Genomic DNA, 18725 nt, shown 5'->3' on the forward strand with positions numbered 1-18725 from the left:
CTCGGTGGGGCCTCTCACCCTTGCCCACCTCCAGAGCCTGGGCTGCTCCTGTCCTGCCACTCAGACTGGGGGGACTGAGCAGGGCCTTTGGGTATGGAGTCTCGGCCTGAGCCAGCCCAGAGGGACCACAGGGGAGCCAGCCTGGGGCACAGCCTGAGGAAGAGGAGGCTACCTGGTTGGCAGGTACCTACAAGGCCCTCCCCCCCAGAGCTGGTGTGAAAACCAGACCCTTGATGGGGATCAGAAGAGGGTTGAATGTTCAGGGAGGGGTGGGAGCTAAGCAGCTAAGACTGAAGATTGAGACTATGGACTCAGGGTGCCTGGGCTCAGGTCCAGGAGCTCACCAGCTGCATGAGGTGCCCTTGAACAAGGCACCTAACCTCTGCGGCCTCAGCTTTCTCATCTGCAAAGCTCTCACAGGCTTGTGAGGATTAAGCCCATGAGTGAGTCCACAGAGAGCATTTAGCTCTGAGTGTGAGCTGTTCTTGGAAAGAGGAGAGAGCTCAGCGAAGGGGAGGTGGTGAAGCAAGCAGGCAAGTGGGGGGTGCGCTGTGCTGAAGAAGGGGCTCTTGTGGGCTCCACACACACAGACACTCAGACCTGCTCCGCCAGTCCCCCATGATCTCACCCCTGACTCTCCTGACTCACTTCACAAACTTTCCTGCGGCCTCTGGCCTGGTTCTACTGGCACACACCTCCCCATCCCCTCCCTTGTTTGACCCCTGCCGATCTCCCTGCAGGGACGGAGGGTCTCAGGGCCTCCTCCTGCCAACCAGCCCTGGGAGGCCTGACCTGCTGTCCTGTGGCCCCATGTTAGTTGGACCCTCCAGGTGGGCCTCAGCTGCCCGTCCTCCTACAGCGACTGAGACAGCCACACCACGTCCCTGCCACAGCTGCCTCTTTGCGTAGAAACCTCAAGGCAGGAAATGAGTGTCCTGGAGCCAAAAGTCTGGGCTAGGCCAGCCCAGACTCCCAGCCAGGCTCCCCACCCCACCTGCCAGGGGCTCCCACCTTTGGTCTGCCTCTGGTGGTGTCTGGATTTCAAGGGTCGGCTTTGTCTGTTGTTACCTGCCGTGTTTGGACAAGTAGCTGTGTCTTTCTGGCCCGAGAATCAAAGACTGGCCAGAAAGGATGCAAGGACTGTTCTAGGCCTGAGCGGAGGAGGTATCAAATGGGGTGGGTGGTTAAACTGAAGCTGATGAGGCGTGTGACCTGCTTGGCGCAGCCGCTGGCTGAGCCAGTGCTGGCATCTGTCCGGTGGTTCCGAGCATGAGCTGGGGAGTAGAGCAGACCTGGGTTTGGATCCCTGTTCTGCCTCTCTGTGACTGTGGGCAAGTGACTTAACTTCCCCAAACCTCAAAATTCCTCCTCTTCCTCTTTAAAAGGGGGTCAATGATAGTCTTTTTTTTTTAAGATTTTATTTACTTTTTTAGAGAGAAGGGAAGAGAAGGAGAAAGAGAGGGAGAGAAACACAAATGTGTGGTTGCCTCTCGTGTGCACCCTACTGGGGACCTGGCCTGCAACCCAGGCATGTGGTCTGGCTGGGAATCGAACCAGCAACCCTTTGGTTCATAGGCCTGTGCTCAATCCACTGAGCTACACCAGCCAGGGTTAATGATAGTCTTTAATAGCAACAGCTAAACCTCACAGGGCTCTTACTCAGGCACTAGTCTGAGCACTTCACATAGATTAACTCATTTAATGCTCACGACAGCCCTTTGAGATTGGTATCGTTGTGCTCATTTTGCAGCCAGAAAAGCCCCGGCACAGGCTTTCCCAGGTTTTCCCTGCGGCAGGCAGGCTCACCAGTCCTCCCTGTTCCCACCATGCTCTGGAGCCCCTTAGAAGAGACAGTTAACAGAAAGGGCTTAACACGAGCCTGGCACACAGTGACAACTAAATAAGTGCGGAGTAACTGTAATCACTATTACCACAACCCTCCCATTCCTTCTCAATTTCTAACTTGATCTATAGAAATAAGAAGACTCTCTGGGCTCCAACCACCCCACCCTTCCCTCTGTCTGGCAAGCAGAGGGGAGGGAGTGATGTTTGCACAGATGTGTGGCCATGGGCGTGCAAGTAGCCTGGGGAGGGGGTGTGGTGCTGGTATATTTCTGCTCCACCAGCGGCTCGGTGATTCCGCACCCTCCATCCCCGCCCCCGACTTCCCACATCTGGTAGAGGACCAGACTCCTGGTTCCACAATCCCTGGGAAGTCCCTCCCTCTGTCTAGCCCTCCTTCCTTCTTTTCAGTCGCCGGAGGCCTCGCCTGCAGGACTGGAGAAACGAAGACCACCTGCTGCAGCCCACCATTCTCCTCATTTCCACCGGGGCAGCTCTCTTAGGCCTATCCTCAAAAATCCCAGTAATGTGGTGGAAATTAAAGTCACCTTAAATATTCTAATCTTATAACAATTTTGCTTCAATCAACATCTAACTGTGACCACATGTGCCCAGACCACCCAGCGGCCCAGTTGGAGGCTTGGGAGGAGGTGGTACAGGACTCTCTGGGGGAGAGGTCTGCAGGTCGTTGGTTCCCCCTGCGTTCTCCTGGCCTGCCACACTGGGCCGCCCGTCCCCTTCCTCCACCTTTCCTCAGGCAGCTCAGGAAGAGTGGCAGGCCCTGGGCGGAGTCTCCTTACCCCCAGGCTGGGGCCTGGGGAGGTGCCACCGGCCAGGGGATGCTGGGGCCGGCCTCACAGGCCAGGCAGCCCGTGTGGTCACACAGAGCTCCATATTCAGAAGGCCTTGGTTTAATGCTCTGCTGGGTCATCCTGAAATTCATAATAATTTTTTCCGTAATAGTTTTTGAGCAAGGGGCTCTGCATTTTCACTTTGCCCCAGCCCCATAAATTATATAGCTGGCCCCAGTGCAGGCCCACACCACCTACACCCCTCTCTCTCTGGGCTCCCTCACTCCATTCTCACACTCAGTCAACACCCAGGCAAGAAGAACGTTCTGAGCACCTACTTTGCGCTGCAAGTAGCGCTAGGTGCTTGGAGGTACAGTGATAAACAGAGACATGGCCCTGATGTCCCCAAATTACCACCTGCACACCCTCAGACGCTCATCTGTCCACATGGTGTGACAAGACAGCTCTCCCAGGAACAGTCACGCTCATTGAAACTGCCAACTAGGGAGCACTCAGCCCACACTCAAAACAGACAGCAAGGGAGGCGTTGCGGTCCCCATTTTCCAGATGAAAAAACTAAGGCTCCGGGTTCAAATCCTTTGTCCAGGGTCACAGAACCAGTAAGTAGCCGAGCCAGGACTCGCTGTCATCCGTCATTTTCAGCCTCCCCTCTCCTCCCCACCACACGCACACACTGTGTCCAGCGGCTTCCACAGGCTGAAGCTCCCAGCACCTCCATGGCCCTGCCCCCAGCACGGGGCTGCATGTTTACTGAAAGAGTTCACACACAGACATACTCCCCAGGAAACACAAGAACAGAGACACACAATGAAGCACACACATAAACATATATGGAACGTGGGATGTACTGCATAAGAAGTGTCTCGTTCTGGACCACCCAGGTTCCAGGCCTGACTCTAATGCACGTTAGGGGGTGTATCTGTTTTCCCACCTGCAAAATGGGAACAGTGACAGGGGTGGTGTGAATACTAGGAGAAATGCACGGGAAGTGCTTAGCCCAGCGCTGGCACACTCTTCAGTAAATGTTCGCTGTGGCTGTGAGCCACATCTGTGCGCACTCACGCGTGTTCTCCTGCCCATCCCACCACCTTCCCACCCCTCCTCTAGCCCAGCTCAGTCCTGGAGGCCCTCGTGGCCGACAGTCCAGGCCCCAGAGCCAGGAGGGAAGAGCCGCTGCTTCTCTCAGCATCCTCCATCCTCCTCGGCTACACCTGGGCGGGCTCATGTGTGGTGGTGGTAGGTGGGGGCTGGGTGTGGCTCCCCCAGCTCTGGGTCTATCAGAGAAGGCTTCCTGGAGGAGGCCTCCGCCCAAAAGGCTTAGGCAGGAGAGTGCTGCCCTGTGCCTTGGCTCCCTCCCTTGCTCCTCACAACACCCACCCCCAAACTCTGCTGCAGCGCCCTCTCTCCACCCCCTTCCCCACAGTAGAAACTTTCCTCTCCTCCTGCCAGAAGCGTAAATTGCCCCCAGGAATGTGCTGCATCCCACAGCTCCCCTGGCAGTGGCCGGCAGCAGTCCTGGGGTCAGGCCTGGCCCTACATCAAAGGCTGGGGATCGCAACAGCGAGGCTCGCCTGCTGCCACCCCGCCCCCTCCTGCCTCCTACAGCCCCTCTGGCTTCCAGGGAACAGCACATGGTAGCACTTAAGCTCTGGGAGACCGGGAGGATGCTTTTCCTGCACCACCCCCCACAACCATCCACAATGAACTACTTGTTAGAAGACTATTTTAATTTTACTTAATGCAATTTCTGCTCCTGGGCCTCTGTTGCCACCTCTTTCCCAGACCGGGATGCCCAGTACAAATGTAAGGAGGCCAATCCGTCAGGGAAAGGCGTGACCTGAATATGGAAATGTCACTGGCAGGAGTCTGGGGCAGGAACAGGACTCTCTTACACCAGGGGGACGGAGCTGGCGCTCTGGTCTCCATCAGGAGGTGAGGGGTTGGTTAGGGGAGGGCTCTCAGAGGTAGCTTGTACAACTCAGCCAGCCAGTGTGAGAGCTGGGGGTGCGTATGGGGGCCACGGGCTTCTTAGCCAACGTGCTCTTTCTCTCCAATGCCCTGGGTTTAGGAGGCGAGCCTTGAACCTAGCAACCACCCAAGCTTTGCATTCTGGTCCCATGGTTGTGACTGGAGGAAGGGGGCACTTCCTGGCTCTGACCAGCCTCTGAGATTTGCTCCATCAGGTGCATCTTCTAGCAAATTCTGAATACCTGGGGTCCAATGGTCACTCTCTGGGACAGTACAGTGGTGATCTGGAGACCCCTGGTGGCCAAAGGTTGCAGAACAAGGGTTTCCTTAGAGCTCTGCCCAGCCAGAGTCCAGCCCAGAAGCCACCAGCACGGACCCCTCCAGGCCCAGAACTCCACTGCAGCCCAGGCTCTTTGGGAGCCTCCTTAGTCAGCACCCCACGTGCAGCCAGGCACACCTGGCCAGCTCGCAGGAAAAGTGTGCCTGCACATCAAGGATAATGGGCCTGGGGAGGGTCCCAACCTCACAGTCACAGTAAGGCAGAGGGACATGCAAACTACAAGAATTAATCCTGGGGTGGGGGCGCCAGCAGGTGGGTTGCTGGGACTTTTATGTTTGGCTCACATGGGAGAGATGATTTGGTGACGTCCAAACGGCTCCTTAGTCCTGAGCCCTGAGCCCTTTCTTTTCCCTGCGGGGCTGTAACTGGAAAAAGTCAGGGTGCGGGGCGGGCGTGGTGGGGCGGTGTGCTTCGTTTCCACAGCTTGCCCACCCTGTCACGGAGCCCAAGAGATTCACTCTGGGAAAGGAAGTATCCAAACCTCAGGCCATGTGAACGAACAGCTGCGGGGAGAGGGGCTGGGGCCCTGGAGAGGGAGGGTGGTGCAGCTCACTTTTCTCGCCAGGGTCCGGGCACCACACCACCTCCCGTCATCTAGGCCCAGCATTCATTCCCTCACTTCTCCTTCATCCACTCAAACTCTCGTGCAACTGGACCCAGCCTTATGCCAGTTCTAAGAATACAGTTGACCAAAATGGGGTACCTGCCCCAGGGCCCTGTATTCTACTTGGCAGGGGAAGTAGAGGCTCAGAGAAGGATGGGATCCCAGAGAAAGCATGAGCCTCCCTGTCGTGTGCAGGCTGCCTCTCACTGGCGTCCCAGACACTGGTCCCAACCTGAGCAACCGAGACTGAGACATTCCTCATGCACAGCGCACCATCACTGCTCATCTCGGGCCTGTCTACCGACCTTGCAGAAGGTCGGGCCAACACCACCTGGCCAACAACCTGAGCATCTGGACCTCAAGGCCCTAGATATCCCCAGAAGTGCTACCAAACAAGGCCTGACCTCTGCACAGCCCTGCCACCCCCCACCCCCCGCAAACCCTTTAAAAGCTATCCTAAGCTCTGTCAAACTAGGAGGGGAAGTCACAGGCCTGCTCCCCGCCCCCATAACCCACAGTGCTAACCAGTCAAGAACATAGGCTTTGCCCTGGTTGGTGTGGCTCAGTGGGTTGGGCGTCGCCCTGCAAAGCAAAAGGTCGCCGGTTTGATTCCCAGTCAGGCACATGCCTGGTTCACGGGCCAGGTCCCTAGTTGTGGGGTGTGAGAGGCAACGGAGATCATTGTTTCTTTCCCTCTTTCTCCTTCCCTTCCCTTCTAAGAATAAATAAAATCTTTCCTAAAGAAAAAGTTAAGAAAAAGCAAATGTGAACTCTGTAGTTTGGCTGGGGCTTTGAGCCCTAGCTTCTCCACTTATTAGCTGTCCGACCTTGGGCAACTTGTGGCCCCCTCCCTAGAAATGGTGTCACTGTGAACAAGACAATGCACAGTGTTCAGGAGTCCGACACGTGGCGGGCACACAACACACGGTGCCTGACACCAGGGTCCACAGCGTCTTTCTAAGCCGAATCCCCCAACTTGGTGGCTCAGGTATGTCTAGGACAAGGGTCTGATCCTGCATTTTACTGTAGACCCAAATAGGACCCTGAAGGGGGCTGGTTTGCTCCCGGGTCCCCCAGGCTCCCTGCTTGGTGGGGAGAAGCCATCCCTGGACCGGGCGAAAGCAAGGCAGGGCCCAGGACCTTCGCTGGTCTCCCTGCCCCATCAAAACAAACTCCCGGGGCTGAGCAGAAAGAAAACAGGACAGGATTGGGACTTCACTCAAGAATGTGTCTTTATTGAAGAATTTGTAAGAAATAAGGATGAACCCTCTGTAAAAAGAGATGTTGCCTCCAAACAGCAGGGAGGAATGAGAGACCTGGGTGGCTTCCCAGAAGTCCGCGTTCCCAGCACGACTAGCCCCCCGTTCCTGGCGAGCCCAAGTGTGCCACACCACCACTAGCAGCTGCGACCCACCCCTCCCCGCCTCTCCTCCCTGTCCCACGACCCTGGGTCCCCTACAGCCATGTGCTGATGGCATTTTGAAGGTCCAGGGATAGATGTGCTAGTCTTGCCTTTTAATGGGGTCAAAATGGATTTGCTTTGGAAAATTCAAACAGGAATGTAAAATGGTTGAGCTCTTTCTAGTCCAACCAAAGATGACTATATCCGCCCCCTTAGAAGGGAAAGGGAGCAAAGGGTTTCCCTCCTGAATATACACACTTACGGGGTAACTGGACTGTATCACAGTCCGCTCCTCACTAGCCTGGAGAGCGGAAACAAGGTTAGAAGAATAGGTAACATCCGTGAGAAAGAGTCACTCAGTTCTAGAGGACAGAGGGGGCACTGAGGCTTCTGACTCCAGCCGGCGCCCCTGCTGCCTGCCCTGAAGTCCTGGAGACGGTCACTCCTCTCCAGCGGGGAGATTGTCCTCAATCCTCCTGATGAACCGCATCCGGATTTCTGTCACACCGTCTCCTTTCAGGGTGTCCTGGACAAACTTGGCCTCCACAGCCATCTGGACCTGGGGGACAGTGGGAAAAATGAAGGGGTGGCTGCCTAGCTGCAGCCTCTGGGGAACCACTGGGGCGAGATCTGTGACGGGCTCATTCACAGCAGCCAACAAAGGGGGTTGCTCTCCCACAGGACAAGACTGTCAACCCCAATGTTCCCTCATAGAAGGCAGTGGCCCTGACCCCCAAGGAGAGACTCAGTGAAGAACACACCCGAGTGAGACTGGCACCACGTAAAGTCAACCTGGGAGTGGACGTTCTGGGCTTCGGTGCTCACGGCATGTCTCCCAGTCTAGCAGGGAGGCTCGTCACCACGGAGAGACGTCCGGCTCGCATCCCATGCTCGGCAGCACCACCACCTCGCGCAGCGAAGTGCCAGGTGAGCCACAGGCCTTTCTTCTTTCCCCCTCTCACTCACGCAAACATTTTACCAAGCCCCTGCTACACTCCCGGTGTCCCAGGGGGTAAAGAGCTGCACTCACCATCTCCAAGGCTCCCCGCAACACCCCACACAACAGATTGGAATAGATAAGGGATGAGTGGTTATCAGGAAGTTCCACAAAGTCCACCAAGGGGTTATTTTCCAAAATCAGGGAGAATTCGTCACCAGCTGGACTCCAGTTGGTGATGCTTGGCGTGATGCCCAAGTACATTTTGAACGCCACCTGTCGGGGGACACAAGAGAGCACTATGGGAAGAGCAATAGGGGCTGTACAATAGGGAAGGTGACGGCCTGGCAAAGGGGAACCAAGTGGCTCAGGAACAAAACGGTGGCCTCTGTAAGACACTGAAGCTTTAGGTTTTCAGGGGGAAAAGGCATCCGTGCACAATTCCACACCCCGCCCTTGCACACAGGTGGGCAGCAATTTGCTGTCCTGCACTTAACGGAGGGGAGCAGTGACCTTCTGAGTGGGGTGCTACCTGAGCCCTTCTTCTTGAACGGGAAAGCAGGCCTGGGGCAGAACCACTCTGCAGACGTCCTTCCCTCCATCCACCCTCCTAACTCCAAACCCTCACAGAACTCTCCGCCGGACTTCGGCAAGGCGAACACGCCGTACATCAGAAAGGACCAACCTTTAGGTGACTGACACTACAAAGCTACAGGTGTTTCACCATTTATTATTACTCCTACATTAGACGACACTAATATTAACAGCAAACATTTACTATATGTACACTACATTAAGTGCACTGGTTTTACCTGAACGCTCATGTTTTTTAATTTACTCTTTACAACAACCCTGTGAGGAAGCTCTCCCTTTCCTCATACGAAAGATGAGGTAACTGGGCCCTGGCCGGGTGGCTCAGTTGGCTGAAGCGCCGGCCTGCGCACCGAAGGGCTGCGGGCGGAACCCCCGGGCAGGGCTCCAACCTGGGTTGCAGGTTTGATCCCCAGTCGGGGTGTGTACGGGAGACAATCAATCACTGTTTCTCGGCTGACGTTTCTCTCTCCTTCTCCCTCCTCTCTCTCTAAAATCAATAAATATATCCTCAGGTGAGGATTATAAATAAGTAAGCAAGCAAATAAATAAGTAATAACTTGTAATTAAAGGGTAAAAAACTAAGTTACCTAAGAGCTAGTAAGTATGGGCATCAGAATTTGAAGCCAGGTGTGCCTTATGCTCAGCTGCCACGCTGCTCGGCTGCGTCTTCCCGGCTGAGCCCTGGCTGTGATCTCACTGTCGCTTTAATCCACAGGGGTGATCCCAGACACTCTTTCCTTTTTACATAGTTTGTCCTACTCCCAAACCTCCAGGAAGGCTTCTTTGGCCCAAACAGCTGCCTAACTAGTCTTTTCAAATCCTAAGGGCCTCTCTAAGGGAGAGGGGCAGAGTGGTAAGCTGTGCCTCCCAAAGACAATCTTTCAGCCTGGCCAACTGGCCCAGGATAATGACCTTGGCAATGACATCTGCCGTTTCCCGAAAGTCGTGGCACCTCCCCACATTAGATCGTGCCAAGAAATCTTCAATCAGCCGAACTCCAATGTTATAGCCCCTGGGAAGGAAATGAGAAAACAGACTATATTACGGGCTTTGACTGTCTTATATGCTGTACATGAGGCTGTCAGTGGTAAAAGAAAAACAGAGATAATTCCAAAACATCCCAATAAATGAGCTCAGTGGGAACCAAACGTCGGTTATGAGAGACTGGGCCCTGTTCTGAGCTCTAGCGGGCCACGTGGACTCAGGTACTGGGGAGCCCCGTTCTTGCCTCCTTTGCAGAGGAGCTCACTCACATTTTGTCCAGCTGTTTGTTCACATCTTCATCGTTCTCATAGTCCTTGCACAGCTGGGTGACCAGAGCCCCATAGGTCAGGGTGAAGAGCTCAGAGCTCTGAAAGAGATTCAAAAGGCCGTCAGGACCAAGGTGCACAAAAGAGAGAGTCTGGACTGGCCTCAACGCAACTGTCGGGATTCAAAGGAAGGTCACCCATGTCTGGTAGGAGAAAACATCATCCCCTACAGAGTGGCCAAGGAATCTGATTCCCCAGGGTCACCAGGGCAGGGCTGCGGCCAGACCTGCCATGAAACAGGCTGTAAAAGGCTCCCCATGCACTGAGCAGTCACTCTTCCGACACTTGCCCAAGGTGGGCTTCTGCCAACCCACCGTCCCCTACAGCTACCGAGCCTGAGCTCCAGTCAGCAGAACCTAGTGTGGCAGCGGCAGTCACTCACTAGATCCTGTGAAAGACAGTCCCAAAGCCAACACTCACAAACGGGGCTCTGCGGGTTAGCAGGTGTGACCAACACCCTCCCCACACCCTGCAGCGTCGGCGGTATCTGGCCTGGAGCTAAACTGCACTCCCGGGGCCCCGCCTGGGAGCGGCAGAGGCCCCGGGGGTCCTCTCCAGGGGAAGCACGAAGTCCTAGATGAAGTCCACTGCACGAACGACACCCCCTCTTCTAAGTCACCAGCATGGGAACAGATTATGTTCCTTCTGATGCACAGCTAGAACGTTTCCAGGAAAGGGGGTAACTCGGAAAGGAATACAATCTTTTGTGCACCTGGAACACAATACTGACCTCGACTGGCTTCCATTATAATCACAGTCAAAATCACAAAAACTCTTTCTCAGGTGAAGAAACCAAGAAACAGATGTGGAAGGTAAAAAGAACGGCGAGACCCAAGACAGATGAAAAACAGAGTGGAAGCAGCAGGTCGGGGGAAGGCCCCGTCAGAGTCAGACGAAGTGAGAAGTGTGCTAACAGTTTACCCGGACGGACGGATCCAGACAGATGTAAGGCTGAAAAGTCAAGACGGCCACTCACCCACTCCCTCCTGAGGGGAGGCCTGTCAGATTGGGGCAGAGCTGAGTGTCCTGGGGAAGAACGTCCCAGGGTCTCAGGACCCAGAGCTCCCCACCTTGTCCCCACCTCGCCCCCGTGGCCTGGTGGAGAGGTCACTGCAAGAGTAACAATGTGAATGCCTTTTGCTTACACACTGCGTTCTGGTTTTCATCGCGTCGTTTCCCACCCGCAATAACTCTGTAGAGCAGAAGGGCAGGAATCAATCTCATTTTAGAGATGAGGAAACCGAGGCTCAGAAAGGTAAAGTAATTTGGCCAAGGACAAACAGCTAAATACTTTGTAAACATTCTCTTTATTTATTTTTAGAGAGAGGGGAACAGAGAAGGGGAGAGAAACATCCATGTGTGGTTGCCTCTCGCATGCCCCCTACTGGGGACCTGGCCCATAACCCAGGCATGTGCCCTGACTGGGAATCAAACCAACATCCTTCCACTCAAAGGCCAGTGTTCAACCCACTGAGCCACACCAGCCAGAGCCAAACAGCTAATTATTGACTAAAGTAATCTGGGGGGTCAAGAACCAAGAGTTTCTAAGCCATTGTTCATTCTACACACTGTTCCCCACAACTGCAATATTAATAAGCCCCCCTAAAACAAAACAAAACATTTCACTGCACTGGGAACTCAAAGAGAACCAGTTTCAGAATCAGGAAGCTCTTTAAAATCAACTAAAACAGTCAGATAGGGTGTCTCCAAGAGACCATTTACCAAATATGGCAATTAAGGAGAAGCTATTAAGGAGGAGAATGATTTTTTTTAGTAAAGTTAAGGTTTGGCACTAGAATGGCTTAGGCATGAATGGATGGAAGCAATCCAGCAGTAACCAGTCCATAGACTTGGCCTCATTGCATTAAGTCAGGAGAGCTTTCCTTCCATTATTAATGAGCCCTTGGACAGAAACTTCCAAGAGCCGCAGCCCACCATGGTGCCAAGTAACAAGCATATCATGATGTTATCAAGCTCCTTATAAATGCAACAGCCCCCAATTTACTGATAAGATAAATCAGCCCTGGCTGGTGTGTCTCAGCAGATTGAGCCCTGGCCTGTGAATGAAAAGGTTGCCAGTTCAATTCCCAGTTAGGCACATGCCTGGGTTGCAGGCTTAGTCCCCACTAGGGGGCGTGAGAGGCAACCAATCAATGTACCTCTTGCACATCGCGGTTTCCCTCCCTCTCTTTCTCCCTCCCTTCCCCTCTCTCTAAAAATAAATAAATAAAATCTTTTTTAAAAATAAAAATAGTAATAGGGCTGTAGTATAGGAAAAAAAGCATTCAATGTTTACTATGTACCAGGCACTATATAATTGGAGGGAGACAGATAATGAACCAAATTAATAAAATACACGGTTTGCTAGACAGTGGTAAGTACTGTGGAGGAAACTAAGCACAAAAGGAGATTAGGGGGTATTTATGTTCACACATGCGCACACACATGTCAATTCTAAATGGGACAGTCCGAGAAAGCCTCCTTAAGGCGTTATCTGCAAAAGAACTGGCAGAGGTAAGGAAGGGTAGGCATATCCAGGTGAAAACATTCTGAGCAGCGAGTGCAAAGGCCCTGAGGCGGGAGTATGCTTGCCCTGCCCGAGATACAGGAAACTAGTGTGAGCGGAGAGCTGTGGACAGAAGAGAGAAGTGGAGAGGAGGTCAGAGAAGTCAAGAGGAGGCTGCAGAACCTGAAGACCTGGGTGTTCAGTTCTGTGGCCCTTATAACGAAAGGTTCCGTGGGACCTTAAAGGCCAGCGATCTCAACCAGTCCGATTTCTTCAGCCAACCTAAGTACCACATTCCCCCTCCCAACAGAAACATGAATCTCTTCTGCAATGCTTCTACTTTGATTGCTTTAATTATGTTTAACAAAAATGGTCATCAAATTTATAAAACTTTCAGAATGTCTTCACAGTTTCTCACTGTTCCTCATAACAACCATGAGAGGTCAGCAGAACAAACAGTACATATCCCCACTCTACAGGTGACAGTTTAAGTAACTGAGACTCCGTCTCCCTATAGTTGAGCCCTGTCCTGTAAAAAATGATATGACCCTAACCCAGGGCTCAGCCTCTCTGAATTTCAGTTTTTCCTGTTTGTGCGACGGCAACAATACCGTCTGCCCTGCAGGTTACTGGGGGATTCCAACACGTGTGTAGCGTGCCCAGGACACAGTTCGAACTCCAGTAGAGATTTTTATTCTTAAACTGGTTCTCTGCGGTGTGGTGCCAGACAGCACCCTGAACTAGGTTCAAAGATGGAGATTTTGAATCAATATAAAGACCTTGGTAACAACCAATAGGGCATATAGAAAGAATATTTGGTTTGTAGTCAGAAGACCTGCTTCTGAGTCTGAACTTGCCGCTTATTACATGCGAGACTTTAGGTCGGTCACTTTGCTTTGCTAAACCTCGACCTCCTCCCACAGGTCAGTCACAGGAGAACCTGTCATGCCAATACTTGGGAGGATCTAATGCAGTGGCCCCCAGCCTTTTTGGCACCAGGGACCAGTTTTGTGGAAGACAATTTTTGCCTGGACCAGCGGGTGGGTGGATGTTTCAGGATGATTCATTATGTTCGAACTCACCTCCTGCTCTGCGGCCTGGTTCCTAACAGACCCTGACCAGTACTGGTCCACAGCCCGGAGGTCGGGGACCCCTGATCTAATGGGCTTAAAAGCTGCTTGGCAGACCAAGAAACCGTAGGAGTGCTTTCACACCCACACAGCCAATATGCTCTCCAAGGACTCCAGGCACAATCTGAGCAGAGAGTTAAGCCAAGCCTTACACACAGGTGAGCTACTACCCTCGATGGTTTCCAGAAGGCTTTTTAATTAGTACCCCCAAACAAAACATCGAATCTCCTTAAGGGGGCTGATTTTTGGAGCTAATGCTCCAAGAGTCACACTTCCTATTTTTGTCAACACCAGTAATCTAGTGTGACTGCCCCTAGCAGCTGGGGAAGGAAGGCCAGTAACAGGACTGAGTCCCTGCCTGTCTGCCTCTCCAGCAGCCTGTCATGGCAATTCTGAGCGCTGCTACAAAGTAGTAATTCACCTGAGCTCTGGAGAATAGAGCACTGGGGAGGGGTTACTAGTAACACAACACAAAAGGAGGGCAGGCCTGACGGTCCCTGAGATTCAAGAACCAAACAGTAGACAGACACACGAAGGCTAATATCTCTACCAATAAAAATCCTAGCTGCCATTTGCAGAGTGTCAACTGAGTTCTTAGGTGCAGTGTCACACTGCTCACTTCGCATGCGTTATGTACCTCAACTAACCCTCAGAACATCCCTATGACGTAGATACTATTATTACCTTATTAAATTTATTTTTAAACCTGGTGAAACTGATGCTTAGGACAGTGAATAACTTGCCCAGGGTCACACCGCAAGCAAGCAGTGAAGTCAGGACTCCACCCCAGCCAGTACTGTGCCTGTGCTGGTCCTTTCTGACCCTCACGGAGCACGTGCTTCCCCAGTTAGGGACTCGCACTTCATCCCGGCATTGCCCACCTTCCCTGCCACTGACTTTGCATATGGTTGGGAATCAAGAAAAGTTTGCTACACAAATGGTCTGTTTTTCCTTGGGCACACTAACCCTTTAAGTCTTGCAAGGCTTATGTGGGAACACAGCAATCAGAAGACTGCTGACTGCAGAAGACTGGGCTGACTGGGAAGAGGGCTGTTCGAGGTGGGGACTCCCCAAGCAGAGAAGAGCACGGGAAACCAGGTGGCTACAGAGAGGATCATGTGACAAGCCCCAAGTAGGTACCAGCAGGAACTGAATGAAAAGACATACCCAGCCTTCATGGCGTTCATTCAGTAAATATAGACTGCCTGGTGCCAGGCATCGTTCTAGGTGCTGAGAATGGAGCAATGAACAAACACTCCTACTCTCATGGAGTCTCCATTCTCATGGGGGAGACTGAAAATAAATAAGTAGATATATAATTTATAATGAAACACTTAAAATGAAATAGTGCCATGAAGAAAAAAGGAATAGAGTAAGAGAACAGAAAACTACTCATATGATCAGGGAAGGCTTGGGCACTTCCCTGATCTGCCGAGGTGACATTTGAGTAATTGTGCATGAAGTGACTACCTGGGGAAAGGGACTTCCAAGCAGCAACAGCAGCTGCAAAAGCTTTGAGGCAGAAGTATGCTGTTGGGCCTCCACAATTCCCTCACTTAACAAAGCTGAATGGATACTGGGGCTGGGGCTAAAGATTGCAGGTCCCTACTAAAGCGGTATCAAAGACTGCAATATTCATTTCAGGTAAGAAAAAAGATGTACAAAACAAGAGCAGGTTATGAAAACTAAGCAGGAAGTTCTGCTCCTAAGGAGGAGGTAGCCCTGGCTGGTAGCTCAGTTGGTTAGAGCATCATCCTGATACACCAAGGTTGTAGGTTCAATCCCTGGTTAGGGCACGTATAAGAACCAAGCAATGAATGTATAAATAAGTGGAACAACAAATCAGTCTCAATCTCTCTCTCCCCCCACCTCTCTAAAAGCAACAATTTTTTTAAAAAAAAGAAAACTTAAAAAAATAAAATAAAGCCCTGGCTGGTGTGGCTCAATGGATTGAGTCCCGGCCTGCAAACCAAAAGGTTGCTGGTTCGATTCCCAGTCAGGGTACATGCCTGGGTTGCGGGCTGGGTCCCCAGTTGCGGGGTGTGTGAGAGGCAACCACACATTGATGTTTCTCTCCCTGTCTTTCTTCTTCCCTTCCCCTCTGAAAGTAAATAAATACAATCTTTATTTTTTTAAGATTTTATTTATTTATTTTTAGAGAGGGAAGAGAGGGAGATAGAGAGATAGAGATAGAGATAGAGATAGAGAGAGAGAGAGAGAGAGAGAGAAACATCAATGTGCGGTTGCTAGGGGTTATGGCCTGCAACCCAGGCATGTACCCTGGCTGGGAATCAAACCTGGGACACTTTGGTTCCCAGCCCATGCTCAATCCACTGAGCTATACCAGCCAGGGCAATAAATACAATCTTAATAAAGTAAACTAAAAATAAATTAAAAAAGAAAAAGAAGCAGAAACATATACCATACCCCATGCATGTTATACTGAAATCTCATTTAATCCTAACTGGGCATTACTATCCCCATTTTACAGATAAGGAAACTGAGGATCAGTTGAAAAAGACAGTATTCCAACCAAAGCCCATGCTTTTTCCCCTACATGACAGTTTCCTAGCAAAATATTTTTCTTCTTTGTTTAAACTCTTGCTATATCCTCCAGAACAGAAATTTTTAACCTGTAATCTATCCCCCTTAGGGGGCCCACAAATCCCCCTAAGATGTAAGTAAATGTCTGTGCATATGTTTTTCTATTCAATATTTCTGGAGAGAAGATCCATGATGAACACCTCAGCTTCTCAAAGGGAGTCTGAGGAAAAGTGCTCCTCAGGAGTAACAGGGCCTCCCGCAGCACATTTTTGGTGGCTGTTCCTGGTGTAAGACGCAAAGGTCTGGGGAAGTTTAGCCATCCCCTCTGGGTCTAAGTGTCAACAAAGGCCCCCATCTGCCTAGCGTGCAACCCTGGACAACGTGACATTCTGGGGGAAGTAAAAATACGTCAAAGAAAAGGAACACTTGCCCAGAAGTCCCCTTAGTTTGGAGGAAAATGTCATCTAGTTTATTTCCCAGGCCCAGACCCTACCCACAGTCAAACTTGATGGGACTCTATGGTGTCTCACTATTCCCAGGATTATTCCTTTCCTAAGGAACCTCCCCTTACCAGAGGGGCGCCACTTACTGCCTACGGTGGCCCACCTCTTACTCCACCGAACATAAAGTTGCTCTCGGGCAAGACCACTATCTGATCATCTCTTCCCAGGCCAAGGCAAGTGTGAGAGGCAGTATGGCCTAGAAGGCTGAGGTATTATTAGCTTTGGAGTTAGAAACATGGGTTCGAATCCTAATCCCTCCTACCTGTAAATCTGGGCAAGTTACATAACCTCTCGGAGCTGGAAAATGGCAACAGTATAACCCATCTGAAAGTACTATTTGGCAGATTAGATGAGATAATATAGGGAAAGTGGCTGGCCCAGTGCCTTACACAAAGCAGAGCAATCAGAGCAATCGGTGGTTATTACTGTTATCACCGTCGTTGTTGTTGGCCTAGCACACAGCTGCACAGCTGCACTCAGGCCGTGGGGTAGGGGTCTCTGAGCTACCCCAGCGGCCCTCCTAACCCGCCTGAGGCCCGGGACGCCCCCGGGCTCTCCCCTCTCAAACCCCCAAGCAGCCTCCGTCTTCCTCCAGCGGAACCACTCCCCTCCCAGAGCTCAGAGGAGGGCCCTTCTCAACAGCGCCCAGCGCCGGGCCCCTTCCCCAGAATGCTTCTATTCTGCCCCGCCCGCCGAAGTCACACGCTCCGAGTTACCATTTTCTTGCTCTCTGTGCCACGATTCGCCTGCCTCGACATGGTGCCGGCCGCCCTCCCCGCCTTGCCAAAGGCCCACTCGGCGACCCCTTCTGACACAGTTCAACCCAGCGGCGGCCCCTCAGCCTTCCGTACTGACCGACAACGGCTCACTGCGCCTGCGCGGTCCGCCGCAGGGCACCACGGGATTCGTAGTCCGGCGAAGAGGTTAACTTTCTCCCGCCCCTTCCCGATGAACGTCGGGTTACCACACCCAACGGCCCCGCAGGCAGCAACGCCCATTAACGCATCTGGACTACAACTTCCAGAGTGCTTCGCGCGCGGCTAACTTGCAAAGTCTGTCTTCCCCCAGGCTGCATTCTGGCCACTGGGTGGCGTCCGCACCTTACAGCAATCCTGTATCATCCACACTTCCCCCTAACTCCTCCCGCCCCCAGCCCCCACTTAGATATGCTCTGCAAATTCCTCTCTTGCCGGGTTTGGTCTCGGAAAGTCCCTCTTTGCAACTAGCTTCTTATGCTGTTGCTGCAATTCAAAGCTAAATCATGTCAGGTTGTCCTAAAAACTAGCAATGGTTCACATGCAAATCTGGCCTCTTCATTACAAAAATGTTTAGTGACCACCTACTACGTGTCAAACATTTTGCTACTTTCTTTTCAAACTGCCATGCGTCCTCAAACCCGAAATACAGCCAGCATCTGCACCCTACCACCTGTGACCTCCTGCTAGTATATCCAGTGTGTTAGATAAAGTTCAGGTCACTTTCTCCCTGCTCCCCACCCTAGAACAAGTGCACTGTTTGGCTTCCAGAAAAGCTCACTAGTGTTGGTGGCAGTCAGTCCTGGGTTATAATCCCAGTTTCGCCATTTTAGGCAAGTTGCTAGTTCTCTCAGTTGTTATGAAGACTGGTGAGCAGTGTATGCAGAGCACTTGGGCGCAAAGTAGGCACTCTCTAAAAACAGGCCCCAGAAACACCAGGGGAATGTGCTGGCCACACCCTCACCCATGACCAAGGGGAACTCCTACAGTCCCTGACCAGAGTCCTTTGGTTTCAGCTCCAGCAACTGTTGTTCCCTGGCTGGTCAGTTCTGAGGGGCAGGGCTGGAGTAGCTGAACACCCTCTCCTCACTTACCCCTGGTTGCCTGACTTTACAGCAGCTGCATTCTAGCCCCTAGCCTTCACCATGACAACCAGCCTGTCCAGACTCCAGCCAAATGGGCTGGGAAAGACTGGGGGGCAGGGGGGCTCAGGCTTCTCAGGCTGAAAGCCAGTGCCCAGGATTCCCCTGGTCTCTACCTCCCAGTACAGGACAAATCATTACTATACTCCGCTCTCTGTGGCACAGACATTCTGGGGCCTCCCCGGAGACAGAGTGCCCCTTGACTCTTCCTCCTGTGTCAGTGCCTAGGGAAGAGGGCCAAAGGCTGAGGGTTTGGGGAAGGAAAAGAGGGGGCGGAGTGGGGAAAGCAGGGGTCAGCTAGCCCCCAGAGGCCAGCACGGCCAGAGAAGAGCATCC

General features: G+C 52.3%; 1 protein-coding gene across 1 annotated transcript; it reads right to left on the minus strand.

The window, feature by feature from the left end:
• Window positions 1-6773: 6773 nt before the first annotated feature.
• On the minus strand, window positions 6774-17366 carry TRAPPC3 (trafficking protein particle complex subunit 3). Its single transcript, XM_045859108.1, has 5 exons — window positions 17209-17366; window positions 9753-9850; window positions 9412-9511; window positions 7999-8181; window positions 6774-7527 (listed from the first exon to the last, which is right to left on the minus strand). Exons 1-5 carry the CDS (start codon window positions 17248-17250, stop codon window positions 7408-7410), a joined length of 543 nt encoding a protein of 180 aa, XP_045715064.1. The 5' UTR covers window positions 17251-17366; the 3' UTR covers window positions 6774-7407.
• Window positions 17367-18725: the final 1359 nt, after the last annotated feature.

Source organism: Phyllostomus hastatus, unplaced genomic scaffold (genome assembly GCF_019186645.2).
Source record: "Phyllostomus hastatus isolate PE091 unplaced genomic scaffold, TTU_PhHast_1.1 phas_scaffold_182, whole genome shotgun sequence".
In the NCBI taxonomy this organism is placed as follows: domain Eukaryota; kingdom Metazoa; phylum Chordata; class Mammalia; order Chiroptera; family Phyllostomidae; genus Phyllostomus; species Phyllostomus hastatus.

Excerpts from the sequence above, each read along its gene's own strand:
- TRAPPC3 (XM_045859108.1), bottom strand. The coding sequence starts at position 17,250 with ATGTCGAGGCAGGCGAATCGTGGCACAGAGAGCAAGAAAATG. Across the intron at positions 8,182-9,411 it reads CGGCAGATGTCATTGCCAAG|GTGGCGTTCAAAATGTACTT; the intron begins GTCATTATCCTG and ends GTCCCCCGACAG. Across the intron at positions 7,528-7,998 it reads TGCGGGGAGCCTTGGAGATG|GTCCAGATGGCTGTGGAGGC; the intron begins GTGAGTGCAGCT and ends ACTGTCCCCCAG.